We start from the raw sequence: 17,803 nt of genomic DNA, 5'->3' as shown, positions 1-17,803 counted from the left end.
CCTTCTTTTTTAGAACCTGATTAATTTTTCCTTGTGTTTAAGATCCAAGGGGTTTGGATCTTGATCCACCAGGAGTTGGTGGGAGAAAGGAGGGAGATGGTTAATTTCTCCTTGTTTTAAGATCCAAGGGGTTTGGATCTGTATTCACCAGGGAATTGGTGAAGGTCTCTCAAGGCTACCCAGGGAAGGGAATTAGCTTTGGGATGGTGGCAGCGGACCAGATCTAAGCTGGTAGTTAAGCTTAGAAGTTTTCATGCAGGCCCCACATTTGTACCCTAAAGTTCAAAGTGGGGAAGCAGCCTTAACAACACCATTCTATCCATCCATCCATCCATCCATCCATCCATCCATCCCCACACACCTCTCCATCCATCCATCCATCCATCCATCCCCATACACACCCTTCTATCCATCCATCCATCCATCTTTCCCCACACACTGGCCTCTATCCATCCATCCATCCATCCATCCCCATACACCCCCGTTCTCATCATTGGGTTAGTATCCACTCATCCACCTGCCCAGGCTCTCACATTGCTGCCATACCCGGCTAGGAGTTTGGACCCACACAGGCCAAAGAGCAGATTCAGTCCCTGAGTGTGGGCCAGCCCCCCACCCCCAGCCGCGCCCGACCCCCCGGCACGAGGCGTGTGGAAAGCTTCACTCACAGGAAGAGGAGGATGCCGGTGTTGGCCATGGCGTAGGCCAGCCCCAGGATGCCGCTGCCCATGATGGCATTGCTGAGGTTGAACACGGACATGCCAAAGGAGGTCTTCCCTTCGAACTGCACAGACGGGACACAGAGGGTCATGCGCCGTGGCTGGGCAAAGCCCGGCCCCCCATGTCCCTAGCTGGAAATATCCCCATGTCCCCTGCCCCCCAGTACCTGCTACTTACACAGAGCGATGCCTTCGGAGCACCCCAGCTAACCCTCTGGTCTACTACTGGTACCAGCACCTCTGTCACTGCCCAGGGTACATTCCTCCTTCCTAGGGGCTGTTATTTCCCTTGTAATCCCTCTTCCTCAATATCCTGCCTCCTTGCCCTAAGCTGCCGCACCCCTCTGGGCACCTCTGTGACAGCCCCACTTCCACAGCCTGGCTCTTCAACGCCAGCTGTAGTTGCTCCTGCTCTTATATCTAGAAGGCCCCGCTGTGACGCTGGCACATCAGGGGCCAGCTCATGCCAAGGCCCTAGGTGTCGACTGACCCATGACAAGCACACAGCTGGAGCCAGCCTGACTCCCTGGGTGTTAGCCTTATTAACCTCGGTATTAGCGTTATACAAATGAGCTTAGTGGTTGGACGTGCTGGAATGCTGTGAGTCGCTGCCGGCATTATCTGGTTTATAAAACCTTTGTCCCATGCTAGGACGTAACAGTGAAGTGTTCGCTCTGAAACTGGCAACCACCAGACAGGAGAGAAGCACTAACTGGTGTGAATGGAGTGTGAACAGGAGGTGTCAGCTCCGGCCCAACCAAGGAAGCCCAGTGACACCAGCCGAATTCTTGTGGAACATCAGAGGACAAAAGATTTCTGTTGCTTGCTGCCCCCTACCCCAAAAGGAGCCAGACTCCTGAATTCCTCCCAGCAGCTGAATTTGCATCTCGAAGCAGAATGGGGGGAGGAATAAAAAGCCCTGACAAGGAGGAACAGGATCTTTTATGCTGCTTGGACTCTGAGGGGTAAGGATTACTGGGCATAAGCAAGAGATTCCCAGTGCTTAGCCTGGGTTAGCCACAAAGGACAGATAGAGCCTGCTTATCAGAGAAGCCTCTATTACTTTTTGAAACATAAGACTGGAATTAATTTGGGTGTGTCTGTGTTTAGCTGCTTTAACCTCTCAAAGAGCTCTCCTCTTTCCTTTTCCTAGTCAATACATCTGTAGAGCCGTGATACTCCGAGCTCAGCTGGTCAGGAGCCAAATTAGCGAGCAACATGCTCCAAAAGGGCCCCAGTCATGTGAATTCCTTGTTTCATTGACTATATATATACACACACTATTCTCACAGCACAATGATTGGCCAAGTATTACACAGTCGGTTAATAAAACAGTACAAGCATCCTGATTGGTTACTAACTTGGATTGGTTAATAATGAAATCATATGGGGCTTTAACATTATGCGTTGTGAACAGCCGCAAGAAACACATTTAAGAGCCACTTGTGGCTCCCGAGCCTCACTCGGAATATCACTGCGCTAGACAGTTTATTACAGGACTGGCTACAAGCGCTGTCTATGGGTGAGATCTAAGGCACAGGCGCCGACTTTCTAATGTGCTGGGGGGTGCGCCCCCTTGCTCCACCCTAGGCCCTGCCCACACTCCACCCCTGCTCCCAAGCCTCACCCCCACCCTGCCTCTTCCCGCCGCTTCCCTGCTCTCCCCGTCCCCTGCCCTGAGCATGCTCCACCCTCGCTCCTCCCCTCTCCCCCATCCATCCCAGTGTCTCCCATACACCACGGAACAGCTGATTGTGGCGGGTGGAAGGTGCTGCAGGGGGAAGCGCTGATCGGCAGGGCCCAACGGTGGGCGGGAGGTGCTGGCAGGAGGCACTGCTAGGGAGGCTGCTCAGCACCCACCATTTTTTTTCTGTGGGTGCTCCAGTCGGTGCCTATGGTTTAAGGTGCAATTGAGCTGGAGTAAGTGACGGGTCCCTTGGGACTGGGACTATAGTAACCTGACTATTGCTGTGATCCTTGGCGTGAGGGACCCTCTGTGACAAAGGCAGACTCGCCTGGGTGGCAGAATAGATCGGAGCGCCCAAAGGGATGGTTGGTGACTCCAGGATTAGCCTGTTCTAGCGCTAGAGGAATTCATACTTGGTGAAATCTAAGTGTAGAACTCACAGCCAGTTAGGGTTGGTGTCCTGCTCTTGGGCCCCTGCAGGGCAGCCTGGCACCTGGCTCAATTCCTGGGGAGCAGGCCAAAAGGGCAGCCATTGAGTCCATGTAACAAGCCCACTCACCCACCCCCAGGGGTCACCAGCACTAAATGCAAGAGCTCTGATCACTTGAGCTAAGGGAAAAATTGAACAAGCTGTGAGCAGCAGCAGTAGGCTTTTATCCTCTAGGTGGACCAGCCACTAGAGGGCAAATGGGTCACACATGCTAAACTGGAGGTTTATGGTGAAACCAAAGAACCTGGGAGATCTCTCCAGCTCTCTCTGTGCCCCAGGGAATGAGCTCAGGGGGCAGCCCATGGTAGCAGGGGGCTGGATCTGGATTTCCCGACTTCCACTCCCCTGCCCTGCCCCTGCTCTGCAGTGAAGGGCAGTGGGTCTGTGCCCTGCCTGAGGGCCAGGCTCTTGGCAAGCAGCACGAGGAGGTGCCTGGCCTGCAGTCACCCCACCAGCCACTCTCCTGCCTGGACTCACATCTGTGAAGTGGGTCTGCTTCTTGTCAGGGCCCTGGGGCAGGAACTCCTCCATCTCCGCCACAGTGGGCTGGGGCTCTTCAAACCTGGAGTAAGGTGCGGGGGGGAGAGAGAAGAGCTATAAACCATGCACCGTAGTGGGGTGCTACCTTTCCCTGGCGCCACCTGGGCTGCCCATGCCACCTCCCAAAGCAGAACAGGGCCATGCCACTCCATCTCCTCCACGTCCCACAGCTCCCACTCCAGAGCGCTCTGCTGGCCAGAAGGCTCCAGCCTGCCCCTGGGGAGCCTTATCTCTGATGGCACCGCGGCATGGGGGGGAAGGTATAGAAGAGGGTCCCTGAGTGACTGGCACCGATCCCTCACCCTCCTCCAGCACCAATACTCCAAGGGGCTCAAAGTGCCCTACAAACACAATCCCCTCCCAGCAGGGTGAGCACCAGGATCCCCTGGGGAAACTGAGGCAGAGAGGGGCTGGGACTTCCTCAGCATTTCCCCGCAAGGCAGCAGATCCCAGCTCTCCTGTGTCCAGTCTTAATAGACTCCCACTGCTCCTGGCTGCACTGGGGTGTGTGGTCCCGTCATTCTCCTCCTTAGAAGCAAATTCTTCCCCAGGCTCAGGCTGGAGTTGGCCCTTTGAGATCAGGCTGCACCATGCTGCTTGGAGCAGGACCTGCCCACGCAGCTTAGGCCCCCCCACCCGGTGCCTGCTTGCATCCCCCCACGCTGCCGCTCAGCCGGCCTCCCCATCAATCCGCCTTGCCGGCCTCTCAGTCCTTCTGGCTCTTCTCTGAACACCCAGCAATGGGGCGTTCTTGTACGGGATCCAAGGGGCTGCTCCACCGAGACCCTAGACAGGGATCAGCCCCCACCCCACTTTGTTTTCTTGGCTGCCTGTTGCAGAGCTGTGGGGAGGGGGGTCATGGGGCAGGAGTGGGAGGCATGGGGTGTGTTGGGGGGAGCCCAGGGTTAGGCTAGCTGGGGGCTGGGGGTCAGGAGTGAGGGGCTCCGGCAGAGTTAGGGGCTGGGGAGAGCTCAGGCAGGGCCGGCTTTAGGAAGTGCGGGACCCGATTTGAATACCCGGCAGTGGTCCGGGTCTTCGGCGGCACTTCGGCGTGGGTCCTTCACTCGCTCCAGGTCTTCCGCGGCACTGAAGGATCCGCCGTCGAAATGTCGCCAAAGACCTGGAGCGAGTGAAGGACCCGCCGCCGAAGTGTCGCCGAAGACCCAGACCACTGCTGGGTGAGTAAAAAAATTAAAAAGGCACCTAAGTTAGGCACTCTTCTCTAGGGCGCAGGCCCTCTTAGGCACGGGGCCCAATTCGGGGGAATTGGGGGAATCGGCCTAAAGCCGGCCCTGAGCCCATGGCTGGGCTAGCAGGGGGCTGCAGGTCGGGAGTGAGGAGCACTGGCAGAGCTGCGAAGGGAACACTTGCATGGCACCTGCCTTCACTGTGCCTAGATCTGGCAAGGGTTCCTAACCCATCCCCTGCCAGGCACAGGAAGACAGAATGACCCTGTCTCTCAGCTGGCTCCAGCCAGGCAAGCCCCTGCCCTCTGCCCACGTGCTGGGGTTACCTGGTATTCCCCACCAAGGGGATGGCCGAGGCATTCACAGCATATTTCCCATTGGGCACCAGCTCCACCAGCTCTGTCTGGATGGGGATCTCTGCAGGGTCCATCTCTGCCAGACTCACTGGGGTGACGGCGCTGGCTGTGGGAAGGAAGGAAAGTCAGTCATACTCCTTTTGAGACCCTGGAGAACGACGTCTCCCCATGGGGCTGGACCAGGCGGCAGAGCAGAGATCGGGGCTCAGTGGGGCTGGGAACACAAACAGAATAACATGTATCCGGGCCGTGGGCTTGGAGCTTGACCTGCCCAAAATCCCACCTTGGGCTGGCTTCCAGGTCTAAATTGGTCTCCCCCTGGGCACGTGGAAATGCCAGCGGGGTCACCCACCAGCCTGCTGCCATCCAGCTGCCCTCCCTTCCCAGCCAGCAGCCACAGAGCCAGGCTAACCACAGGATCCTGCATCTGCCCAGGGCTATGGCACGGGGGGCGTCCGCATTGACCCTTCCTGGGCCTGCTGCTAAGGGGCCACCAGCTCAAAGCTGACACACCCAGGGGCTTTCCCCCATGGGCACTGGAAGGAAATCTCACTGGGGACTGGTGAGAGCTGACGAGCTGTCTCCCATCACCGGGCAGTGCACAGCAGAGCACGGCACTGCCCCCGCTCACCCTGTGCCGGGCACAGCTCTACGGGGGGGCAGGGAGAGAGGCGAACCTGCTTGGTACCACGGGTTTCCAGTGGCACCCGGTTGGGGGGAGGACGCTTCCTTGCTGTGAGAGGCACTCAGAGACGGCCCTAGATGGCCAGTCCCTCATTCACGCCGTCTCCGCTGGGTCATCCTGATGGGCTCCACCTGGGCACAACTGTGAAAAACACCTGGGAGCGGCGACTCACCCAGCCCCCAGCTGAGCCCATCTGACCCACGCACGCTCTGTACTGGCTGCCTACTGGATAGCCTACAGGGACCCTCGAGCACTCCAAACCCAGGCTGTGCCAGGGTGACATTATTACCACCCCCACCTGCCATGCCAACACCCACCCAGAAGGCCAGCACGTTTGTGGAGTGAGCCCTGTCATAACTATAAAGGGAAGGGTAACAGCTGTCCTGTGTACAGTACTATAAAATCCCTCCTGGCCAGAGACTCCAAAATCCTTTTCCCTGTAAAGGGTTAAGAAGCTCAGGTAACCTGGCTGGCATCTGACCTAAAGGACCAATAAGGGGACAAGATACTTTCAAATCTGGGGGGGGAAGGCTTTTGTTTGTGTTCTTTGTTTGGGAGTGTGTTCGCTCTCGGGACTGAGAGGGACCAAACATCAATCCAGGTTCTCCACATCTTTCTAAACAAGTCTCTCCTATTTCAAACTTGTAAGTAAATAGCCAGGCAAGGCGTGTTAGTTTTCCTTTGTTTTCTCAACTTGTAAATGTACCTTTTACTAGAGTGTTTATCTTTGTTTGCTGTACTTTGAACCTGAGACTAGAGGGGGGGGGGTCCTCTGAGCTCTTTAAGTTTGATTACCCTGTAAGGTTAATTTCCATACTGATTTTACAGAGATGATTTTTACTTTTTTTCTTTAATTAAAAGCCTTCTTTTTAAGAACCTGATTGATTTTTCCTTGTTTTAAGATCCAAGGGGTTTGGATCTTGATTCACCAGGAGTTGGTGGGAGAAAGGAGGGGGGAAGGTTAATTTCTACTTGTTTTAGATCCCAGGGGGGTTGGAACTGTATTCACCAGGAGTTGGTGGGAGGAAGGAGGGGGAATGGTTAATTTCTCCTTGTTTTAAGATCCAAGGGGTTTGGATCTGTATTCACCAGGGAATTGGTGAAGGTTTTTCAAGGCTTCCCAGGGAGGGAATCCATTGAAATGGTGGCAGCGGAACCAGAGCTAAGCTGGTAGTTAAGCTTAGAAGTTTTCATGCAGGCCCCCACATTTGTACCCTAAAGTTCAAAGTGGGGATACAGCCTTGACATGGTGGCAGAGCGGTGGGATCATTTTAAACCCAAAAGCCAGTGAGATTTTTTTTTTCCTTCTAGCTGCTTGGAAAGCAGAGCTGGAGATAGATGCATATCTTATCTCTCCTTGCCTGAAGGCAGAGGTGTTAAGTTTTTTTAACAAGGTCTTTTGTTAAGAGAAGTGTTCAAATGAGCAAACAAAAGACAAGGTAAAGGGAATTTACAAGCTGAATTGTTTTTTTTTTTTCTTTTTACATCCTCGGGAGTAGCTAGTTAGAAAGTCTCTGTTAACTCAGCAGCAGCCAGAGCTGAGAGCTTTCCAGTTTCAGTCAACTGCAGAGGGGGTGACCCAGCACAAGAAAACAGGAAAATGACTACAAAAGAAGAAAAAGCCAAAGAAGAGGCCCACAAGAGAGAGATGGAGATGAAAGAAAAAGAGATGGAGGAGAGAGAAAAAGAAAGGAAGCATGAACTGGAAGTAGCAAAGGCTAAGCCAGATACAACAGCCCATCCCAACAACCCCTCTCCAGGTACCACTTCCCATCCCAGAAATTCCCCACCTACAAGGCAGGCGATGATACTGAGGCCTTCTTAGAAAATTTTGAAAGGGCCTGCCTTGGATATAGCATCGCTGCAGACCAGTACATGGTAGAGCTGAGGCCGCAGCTCAGTGGACCCTTAGCAGAGGTGGCGGCTGAAATGCCTAAGGAACACATGAACAGTTATGAACTTTTTAAAAACAAGGCCAGACTCAGAATGGGGCTAACACCCGAGCATGCCCGTCGGCGGTTCAGAGCCCTAAAGTGGAAACCCGATGTGTCATTTACCCGGCATGCCTACCACATTGACAAAAATTGTGATGCCTGGGTATCAGGAGCAAATGTTAAATCTCTGGAAGATCTGGTTTCCCTAGTAAAAATGGAGCAGTTTTTAGAGGGTGTTCCTGAGGAAATAGAAAGGTACATCCTAGATAGGAAGCCCAAAACTGTAACTGAGGCGGGGGAGATTGGAGCCAAATGGGTGGAGGTGGCAGAAAAGAAAAAAAAACTAGTAGCAGTTGGAGCGAATATCAGAAGGGGCAAGCCGAAACAAAACCTTACCACCGGGGACAACCCAAGGCCCCACCCACATCCCAAGGGAAACCCCAGACGCCTTCTCACCCCACCACACCAGTCTCCACCAACCAACATCGCCCCGGTGATACCTTAGCAGGGCGATGTTTTAAATGTAATGAACTGGGACATATAAAGGCTCACTGCCCCAAGAACCCCAACCGATTACAGTTCATTACACCCCAATCACACCAAAGATCCCCAGACCCAGATGCCTCTCTCATACCCTCAGAGCGAAGGGAAACCTTGAGAGTGGGCGGAAAGAAGGTTATCGCTTGGAGGGACACTGGGGCCCAAGTGTCAACTATCCACCAATCCCTAGTGGACCCCAAACTCATCAACCCGGAGGCTACAGTGACAATTCAACCCTTCGTGTCACAGTCTGTAACCTTGCCTACAGAAACGTTGCATGTCTAGTACAAGGGCTGGTCAGGAATGTGGACTTTTGCAGTCTATGACAATTATCCCATTCACATGCTGCTGGGGGAAGATTTGGCCAACCATGTGAAGCTAGCCAAGAGGGTGGGAATAGTCACCCGCAGCCAGGCTAAGCAAACTTTCACCCCCATCCCTGTTCCTGAGCCGTCCACCAGGGCCCCGTCTGTGTTACCAGAGACCCAGACAAAGGTGGTGGAACAGGATCCCCTGCCAACGACTGCAACAGTCGTAGTGGATCCAATCCCAGAGACCCAGCCAAAGCCAGTCCCAGAACTGGAACTGGCAACGCAACCAGCACCAGAACCATTGCCAGCACTGAGTCCAGCGCTTGCAAACCCGTCTACAACTCCAATGCCAGAGGGCACCAGCGAGCCTGACCTGGCGGAAGCAGCAGATAACCCTACCCAAGAGGCTCAGCCAGAGCCTGAGATACCACATAGTGCACCAGCAGACAGTGGATCACAGTCAATGGAAACAGCCCCAGCACCTGCATCACTTCCAGAGGGACCAAGCCCCAGTCCACAGTCCAAGGAGGAACTGATGTCTCCAGCATCACGGGAACAGTTCCAGGCCGAGCAGGAAGCAGATGACAGCCTTCGGAAAGCTTGGGCGGCGGCGCGGAGCACCCCACCGCCTCTCAGCTCTTCTAACCGATCCCGGTTTGTTATAGAACAAGGACTTTTATACAAGGAGACTCTTTCTGGTGGGCACCAGGAAGACTGGCATCCTCAAAGACAGTTGGTAGTTCCCACTAAGTATTGGGTAAAGCTCTTGAGCTTAGCCCATGATCATCCCAGTGGCCATTCTGGGGTGAACAAAACCAAAGACCGGTTGGGGAAGTCCTTCCACTGGGAGGGAATGGGCAAGGACGTTGCTAATTATGTCCGGTCTTGTGAGGTGTACCAACGAGTGGGAAAGCCCCAAGACCAGGTTAAAGCCCCTCTCCAGCCACTACCCATAATTGAGGTCCCATTTCAGCACGTAGCTGTGGATATTCTGGGTCCTTTCCCAAAGAAGACACCCAGAGGAAAGCAGTACGTACTGACTTTCATGGATTTTGCTACCCGATGGCCGGAAGCAGTACCCTTAAGCAACACCAGGGCTAAAAGTGTGTGCCAGGCATTAGCAGACATTTTTGCCAGGGTAGGTTGGCCCTCCGACATCCTTACAGATTCGGGAACTAATTTCCTGGCAGGGACCATGGAAAACCTGTGGGAAGCTCATGGGCTGAATCACTTAGTTGCCACCCCTTACCACCATGAAACCAATGGCCTGGTGGAGAGGTTTAATGGAACTTTGGGGGCCATGATATGTAAATTCGTAAATGAACACTCCAATGATTGGGACCTAGTGTTGCAGCAGTTGCTTTTTGCCTACAGGGCTGTACCACATCCCAGTTTAGGGTTTTCACCATTTGAACTTGTGTATGGCCGCGAGGTTAAGGGGCCATTACAGTTGGTGAAGCAGCAATGGGAGGGGTTTACGCCTTCTCCAGGAACTAACATTCTAGACTTTGTAAGCAACCTACAAAGCACCCTCCGACACTCCTTAGCCCCTGCTAAAGAAAACCTAAAGGATGCTCAGGAAGAGCAAAAGGCCTGGTATGATAAACATTCCAGAGAACGGTCCTTCAAAGTAGGAGACCAAGTCATGGTCTTAAAGGCGCTCCAGGCCCATAAAATGGAAGCGTCGTGGGAAGGACCATTCACGGTCCAGGAGCGCCTAGGAGCTGTTAACTATCTCATAGCCTCCCCCACCTCCAACATAAAGCCTAAGGTATACCATGTTAATTCTCTTAAGCCCTTTTATTCCAGAGAATTAAATGTTTGCCAGTTTACAGCCCAGGAAACAGATGACGCGGAGTGGCCTGAAGGTGTCTACTACGAAGGAAAAAAGGATGGTGGCGTAGAAGAGGTGAACCTCTCCACGACCCTTGGACGTCTGCAGCGACAGCAGATCAAGGAGCTGTGCACAAGCTTTGCACCAATTTTCTCAGCCACTCCAGTACGGACCGAACGGGCATACCACTCCATTGACACAGGTAATGCTCACCCAATTAGAACCCCACCCTACCGGGAGTCACCTCATGCCCAAACTGCTATACAAAGGGAGATCCAGGACATGCTACAGATGGGTATAATCCGCCCCTATAATAGTGCATGGGCATCTCCAGTGGTTCTAGTTCCCAAACCAGATGGGGAAATATGCTTTTGCATGGACTACCGTAAGCTAAATGCTGTAACTCGTCCTGACAAATATCCAATGCCACGCACAGATGAGCTATTGGAGAAATTGGGACATGCCCAATTCATCTCTACTTTGGACTTAACCAAGGGGTACTGGCAAGTACCACTAGATGAACCCGCTAAGGAAAGGTCAGCCTTTGTCACCCAGGCAGGGGTGTATGAATTCAATGTACTCCCTTTCGGGTTGCAAAATGCACCCGCCACCTTCCAAAGACTTGTAGATGGTCTCCTAGCGGGATTGGGAGAATCTGCAGTTGCCTACCTCGATGATGTGGCCATTTTTTCTGATTCATGGGCAGAGCACCTGGAGCACCTGGAAAAAGTCTTCGAGCGCATCCAGCAGGCAGGACTAACTGTTAAGGCTAAAAAGTGTCAAATAGGCCAAAACAGAGTGACTTACCTGGGGCACCAGGTGGGTCGAGGAACTATAAATCCCCTACAGGCCAAAGTGGATGCTATCCAAAAGTGGCCGGTTCCAAAGTCTAAGAAACAGGTCCAATCCTTCTTGGGCTTGGCTGGATATTATAGGCGATTTGTACCCCACTACAGCCAAATTGCCTCCCCGCTGACAGACCTAACCAGAAAGAAACAGCCAAATGCAGTTCAGTGGACTGATGAGTGTCAAAAGGCCTTTACCCAGCTTAAGGCAACACTCATGTCTGACCCTGTGCTAAGGGCCCCAGACTTTGACAAACCGTTCCTAGTAACCACAGATGCGTCCGAGCGAGGCGTGGGAGCAGTTTTAATGCAGGAAGGACCGGATCAAGAATTCCATCCTGTCGTGTTTCTCAGTAAGAAACTGTCTGAGAGGGAAAGCCATTGGTCAATCAGCGAAAAGGAATGCTATGCCATTGTGTACGCACTGGAAAAGCTACGCCCATATGTTTGGGGACGGTGTTTCCAACTACAAACAGACCATGCTGCGCTACAGTGGCTTCATACCGCCAAGGGAGATAACAAAAAACTTCTTCGGTGAAGTTTAGCTCTCCAAGATTTTGATTTTGAAATACAACACATTTCGGGAGCTTCTAACAAAGTGGCTGATGCACTCTCCCGGGAAAGTTTCCCAGAGTTAACTGGTTAACAATTGTTCTTGGAATGAAACATATTGTTAGTTTTTATATAATCAGTAGTATGTCTAAAGGTACATGTGTCTTATTAACTCTGTTTTCTCCTAGAACTCCAGGAAGAAATCACAGCCAGTGTGGAACCAAACGTCCAACACTATCTGTGATTTGGGGGGCGTGTCATAACTATAAAGGGAAGGGTAACAGCTGTCCTGTGTACAGTACTATAAAATCCCTCCTGGCCAGAGACTCCAAAATCCTTTTCCCTGTAAAGGGTTAAGAAGCTCAGGTAACCTGGCTGGCATCTGACCTAAAGGACCAATAAGGGGACAAGATACTTTCAAATCTTGGGGGGGGGGGGAAGGGGGAAGGCTTTTGTTTGTGTTCTTTGTTTGGGAGTGTGTTCGCTCTCGGGACTGAGAGGGACCAGACATCAATCCAGGTTCTCCACATCTTTCTAAACAAGTCTCTCCTATTTCAAACTTGTAAGTAAATAGCCAGGCAAGGCGTGTTAGTTTTCCTTTGTTTTCTCAACTTGTAAATGTACCTTTTATTAGAGTGTTTATCTTTGTTTGCTGTACTTTGAACCTGAGACTAGAGGGGAGTCCTCTGAGCTCTTTAAGTTTGATTACCCTGTAAGGTTAATTTCCATACTGATTTTACAGAGATGATTTTTACTTTTTTTCTTTAATTAAAAGCCTTCTTTTTAAGAACCTGATTGATTTTTCCTTGTTTTAAGATCCAAGGGGTTTGGATCTTGATTCACCAGGAGTTGGTGGGAGGAAGGAGGGGGAATGGTTAATTTCTCCTTGTTTTAAGATCCAAGGGGTTTGGATCTGTATTCACCAGGGAATTAGTGAAGGTTTTTCAAGGCTTCCCAGGGAGGGAATCCATTGAAATGGTGGCAGCGGAACCAGAGCTAAGCTGGTAGTTAAGCTTAGAAGTTTTCATGCAGGCCCCCACATTTGTACCCTAAAGTTCAAAGTGGGGATACAGCCTTGACAAGCCCCTTTCCAGCTGCCAGCAGCACCCCTGCCATCACATCGCCGTATAACCCCCTGGAGCGCCCACCCATGGAATTCTGTGCCCAGGTCTGGTAGTCCCAGGAGAGAACGGAGTTAGAAAAGGTTCAGAGAAGGGCACCAAGGATGATCCAGGGTATGGAACAGCTTCCATGTGAGGAGAGGCCAGACAGAGCAGGGCTGTAAAGCTTAGACAAGAAATGACTGTCGGGGGATGTAAGAAAGGTCGATGAAATCATGACCAATGAAGAGAAGGTGAGTAGAGAAGCATTATTCACCCTGTCCCACAACACAAGAACCAAGGATCACCCGATGAAATGAACAAGCAGCAGGTTTCATACAACCAAGAGGAAGGACTTCTTCACACAACACACAATTAACCTGCAGAACTCATTGCCAGAGGATGTTGTGATGGTCAAAAGTATAACAGGGTTCAAAAAAGAACTAGGTAAGTCCATGGAAAATAGGTCCATCAGTGGCCATTGGCTAAGATGGCTAAAGATGCCACCCCATGCTTGGGGTGACCCTAAACCTCTGACTGCCAGAAGCCAGGAGGGGACCACTCTCCCAGAAGCTCAGAGACAGGATACTGGGCAAGACGGACCATTCACAGACAAGGTCAGCTCCCACATTGCTGTCCTGGGCAACACAGTATGGGGAGGAGGTGAACAGCCCTGAGTGGTGAAAGAACAGGTTAAGGACTACACCGCTACCTCGATATAATGTGACCCGATATAACACGAATTCGGATATAACACAGTAAAGCAGTGCTCTGGGTGGGCGGGGCTGCACACTCCAGTGGATCAAATCAAGTTCAATATAATGTGGTTTCACCTATAACATGGTAAGATTTTTTGGCTCCCAAGGACAGCATTATATCGAGGTAGAGGTGTATTTAGAAAAGCTGGACATGCACAAGTCCATGGGGCCAGATCTAATGCATGCTAAGGGAGTTGGCTGATGAGATTGCAGAGCCATTGGCCATTATCTTTGAAAACTCATGGCGATAGGGGGAGTTCCAGGACGATTAGAAAAAGGCAAATATAGTGCCCATCTTTAAAAAATGGAAGAAGGAGAATCCAGGGAACTACAGCCTCACTTCAGTACCTGGAAAAATCATGGAGCAGGTCTTCAAGGAATCCATTTTGAAGCAGTTGGAGAAGAGGAAGGTGTTCAGGAATGATCAACATGGATTCACCAAGGGCGAGTTATGCCTGACCAACCTGATTGCCTTCTATGATGAGATAACTGGCTCTGTGGATATGGGGAAAGCAGTGGATGTGATATATCTTGACTTTAGAAAAGGTTTTGATATGGTCTCCCACAGTATTCTTGCCAGCAAGTTAAAAAAGTTGGATGGCTTGGATGAATGGATATAAGGTGGATAGAAAGCTGGCTAGATTGTCGGGCTCAACGGGTAGTGATCAACGGCTCAATGTCTAGTTGGCAGCCGGTATCAAGTGGAGTGCCCCAGGGGTCGGTCCTGGGTAGGGTGATCAGAGAGCAAGTGTGAAAAATTGGGAGGGTAATAGGCACCCATAGAAGACAAAGCCTCAAATATCGGGTCTGTCCCTATAAAATCAGGACATCTGATCACCCTAGTCCTGGGTCCAGTTTTGTTCAACATCTTTATTAATGATCTGGATGATGGGATGAATTGCACCCTCAGCAAGTTCGCAGATGACACTAAGGTGTGGGGAGAGGTAGATATGCTGGAGGGTAGGGATAGGGTCCACAGTGACCTAGACAAATTGGAAGATTGGGCCAAAAGAAATCTGATGAGGTTCGACAAGTGAAGAGTCCTGCACTTAGGATGGAAGAATCCCATGCACCGCTACAGGCTGGGGACCGACTGGCTAAGCAGCAGTTCTGCAGAAAAGGACCTGGGGATTACAGTGGATGAGAAGCTGGATATGAGTCAGCAATGTGCCCTTGTTACCAAGAAGGCTAATGGCATATTGGACTGTATTAGTAGGAGCATTGCCAGTAGATCGAGGGAAGTGATTATTCCCCTCTATTCGACACTGGTGAAGTCACACCTGGAGTATTGTGTCCAGTTTTGGGCCCCCAACTACAAAAAGATGTGGACAAATTGGAGACAGTCCAGCAGAGGGCAACGAAAATGATTAGGGGGCTGGAGCACATGACTTACGAGGAGAGGCTGAGGGAACTGGGCTTGTTTAGTCTGCAGAATAGAAGAGTGAGGGGAGATTTGATAGCTGCCTTCAGCTACCTGAAAGGGGGTTCCAAAGAGGATGAATCTAGACTGTTCTCAGTGGTGGCAGATGACAGAACAAGGAGCAATGGTCTCAAGTTGCAGTGGGGGAGGTCTAGGTTGGATATTAGGAAACACTATTTCACTAGGAGGGTGGTGAAGCACTGGAATGGGTTACCTAGGGAGGTGGTAGAATCTCCTTCCTTAGAGATTTTTAAGGCCCGGCCTGACAAAGCTCTGGCTGGGATGATTTAGTTGGTGCTGGTCCTGCTTTGAGCAGGGGATTGGACTAGATGACCTCCTGAGGTCCCTTCCAACCCTGATATTCTATGATTCTATGATTGATCCGATCCAACCTGGCCGTTCTTATGGCTCTGCCCTGACCTTCCTGCTGATCCCATCCTACCAGCTAGCTGGGTGGAAAGGTTCCAGCACCTTGGGAAAGGGCACGTCACAGCCCTTTGTCATGACGGGGCTGCTGAAAGATAAAAGCCTACTACAGCTACCACCTAACGGAGCGACCCCTTTATTTCCAGCACTAGCAACTGGTGCTATGATGGTAAAGATTCTGGGTGCAAACCCTGGGGGTGACCCATGGGCAGGGTCAGTCCATGGGACGTGGCTGCTCTTGGAGGTCTCCTGCTGTCATGGGGACAGTGATTATTAATCAACGAGGACCATGCTTCTACCAAGCCACACAGTTAGTAGCCCCTTTAGCTGTAATATTTGCACAAAGGGGCTGTCCTTGGACAGCGTGCCATGGGGACTGGGACTGAGCTTCTCAGCGCCCCACATGCACTCTGTCTGGGAAGATCAGCCCTTAAAGACCCAACCCCCAACACCACAGGGTGCACTTGCCCATTGAAAAGCGCCTGGCTGGTTCAGGGGCATCCAGCATGACAGCACAATGGGCAGGGCAAGGGGGCATCAGATCCAATGGCGGCATGACCAGCACCCCAGCCGAGATAGCAGTTATGTCCAGGGCAGCCTCTCCTTTGCTAATAAACTGAGGTGCCAGCCTGGGCATCCCCACACCCCAGAGCTTTGGGTCTGGTGCAAATCCACCTCCCAACCCTGCCCTAAAGGCCAAGCTCTGGCCTGGGACTGTGGTGTCCCTCCTCTCTGGTGCAGCTCCGGGGATGCCGGGGCCCAGCAGGCAACGCTGTGTCTTGCTCCGCTGGCTGCCCTGCATGCGGGGATCTGCAGTGTCCGGGGAGCTGCCAGCTGGATTTCTAGTCTCCCCTGCATTTTCCGCTGGATACAGGAGCCTGCTGCACTTCCTGGCCCCAAACTACTCATGTGGTGTTGCTGCACGCTGCTAAACAGCTGCCATGGGCCACCTCAGGGATGGCTGCATTTCAGCAGTGGGCGTGAGACCCCCGACAGCCTTCAAAGTGCTGGGCGTGGAAATAACAATACTGTTCGCACGGCCAGGACCCTTTGTGCGAGGGTCTCCCCAGGCAGGACAAGCGTGAAGCAATTTCAGCCCCCAGCGGAGTGCTCACAAGTGGAGGGAGCTGCAAGTCTCTGGCTTGTCAGCCAGGGCAGCCCCTCTCCTCTGCCCCCCATTTCACTCCGGGCTAGTGGGGGCTGCTCCCTGCTCAGCTTCCCGGTTTCTAGGCTTCCTGGCTCTGCATGCACCTTCCTGCTCTGTACCTCAGTTTCCTCACCTGTACGACTGGGGGTATTTCCATTGCACAGTGCTTGGAGGTCAGTGGGTGGGAAGCACCTGGACGGTGTAAGGGGCAGGGGTGGCAGGGGTGGCCCGGCCAGGCAGCAGGGTCTGGCATTTCAAACACCATTGGGATGGGTCCCTTCAATGACTGACAGCCGAGGGCTGGGAGGAAAATGGAAGAATAACGCCCCCATCCTCTTGTGAGCAAGGGGAGACCCTCTGTGTCCCCCTTTCAGCAGCGTCCATCACGCCCTGGCTTGTATGGAAATGGCTCAGTCCTAACGAGAGACAGAGGCTTAATAAAGTCTCCCTGCTGGGGCTGGCAGCAGCCAGCCTCGGTGCCAGCCCAGGAGTGTGGGGGGGCTCCAGGCCAGCCAACGGGGGCAGGAAGGGAGAGGAACTGGAAACAAGGCCTTGGTGGAGGCAGCTCGCCGGGCACCGGGGCCGGGAGCGCAGGATGCCTTGGCAGGCAGCACAATGCTCCCTCTGTGGTACCATGCGCCCCTCCCCGCCAATCGCTGGGAAACGGCTCGCATGGACAGTGCGTCTTTATGGGCTGCTGGCTGCCGGCAAGGGGGAGCCCCCACCCTGCCCCCTGCCTCAAGCTGAGGGGGGCGTTGTGGGTTTGTTACTGCCAAACATCTTTGGAAAATATGGTTATAATTAAAATAACTTTGCGGCTGCCCTGGGGCCTTTCAGCCCAGCGAAGGGGGTGTGTGTGTCTCGGGGTGACGGCCATAGACGGGGGGAGGGCAGGAGATCTGGGGTCATTCTTGGCTTTGCCATAGATGCCTTGTGGGACCTTCAGGCCCCGTGCCTCAGTTTCCCCACCTGGCAAACAAAGATAATAATCCTTCCTTGGCTAGTCAGCTGGCAAGCTCTCTGGGGCAGGGGCTGCCTCGCGCTGCAGTGCCCAGACCCTGCTGTCATACAAATAAATAAAGGATCCCAAAGCACTCTAGGAATGTAAAAAGGAGACAATGCAAGCAACTTACTGAGACTGCATCAGTTGCCACTGAAATGCAGCTACCTCTGGGGTGGAACAAAGCTGCTGGGCAGCAGGTGGAGGGGCCCATCTTTATCCCCAGGCACACGGCCCCTGCACGTCATCCCTCCCTGAGATACCCCCATGGT

At 52.5% G+C, this 17,803-nt stretch overlaps 1 protein-coding gene across 3 annotated transcripts in view; it reads right to left on the bottom strand.

Annotated features, from left to right (window-relative positions):
- The window catches only part of SLC38A3 (solute carrier family 38 member 3), a 79,220-nt gene that overhangs the window by 27,741 nt on the left and 33,676 nt on the right, over positions 1-17,803 (bottom strand). For 2 of the 3 annotated variants that reach the window (XM_065551402.1, XM_065551403.1), the window contains exons 2-4: positions 4,950-5,085; positions 3,374-3,458; positions 669-784 (exon numbers count right to left, since the gene is read on the bottom strand). In XM_065551402.1, coding sequence (XP_065407474.1) covers positions 669-784; positions 3,374-3,458; positions 4,950-5,053 — 305 coding nt within the window. In that variant the 5' untranslated portion in view covers positions 5,054-5,085. The remainder of the gene's footprint in view (positions 1-668; positions 785-3,373; positions 3,459-4,949; positions 5,086-17,803) is intronic. The other variant, XM_065551405.1, reaches the window with a different exon arrangement.

This window comes from Chrysemys picta, chromosome 7, assembly GCF_011386835.1.
Source record: "Chrysemys picta bellii isolate R12L10 chromosome 7, ASM1138683v2, whole genome shotgun sequence".
Classification (NCBI taxonomy): domain Eukaryota; kingdom Metazoa; phylum Chordata; order Testudines; family Emydidae; genus Chrysemys; species Chrysemys picta.
This window is presented reverse-complemented; position numbering and strand designations above follow the sequence as displayed.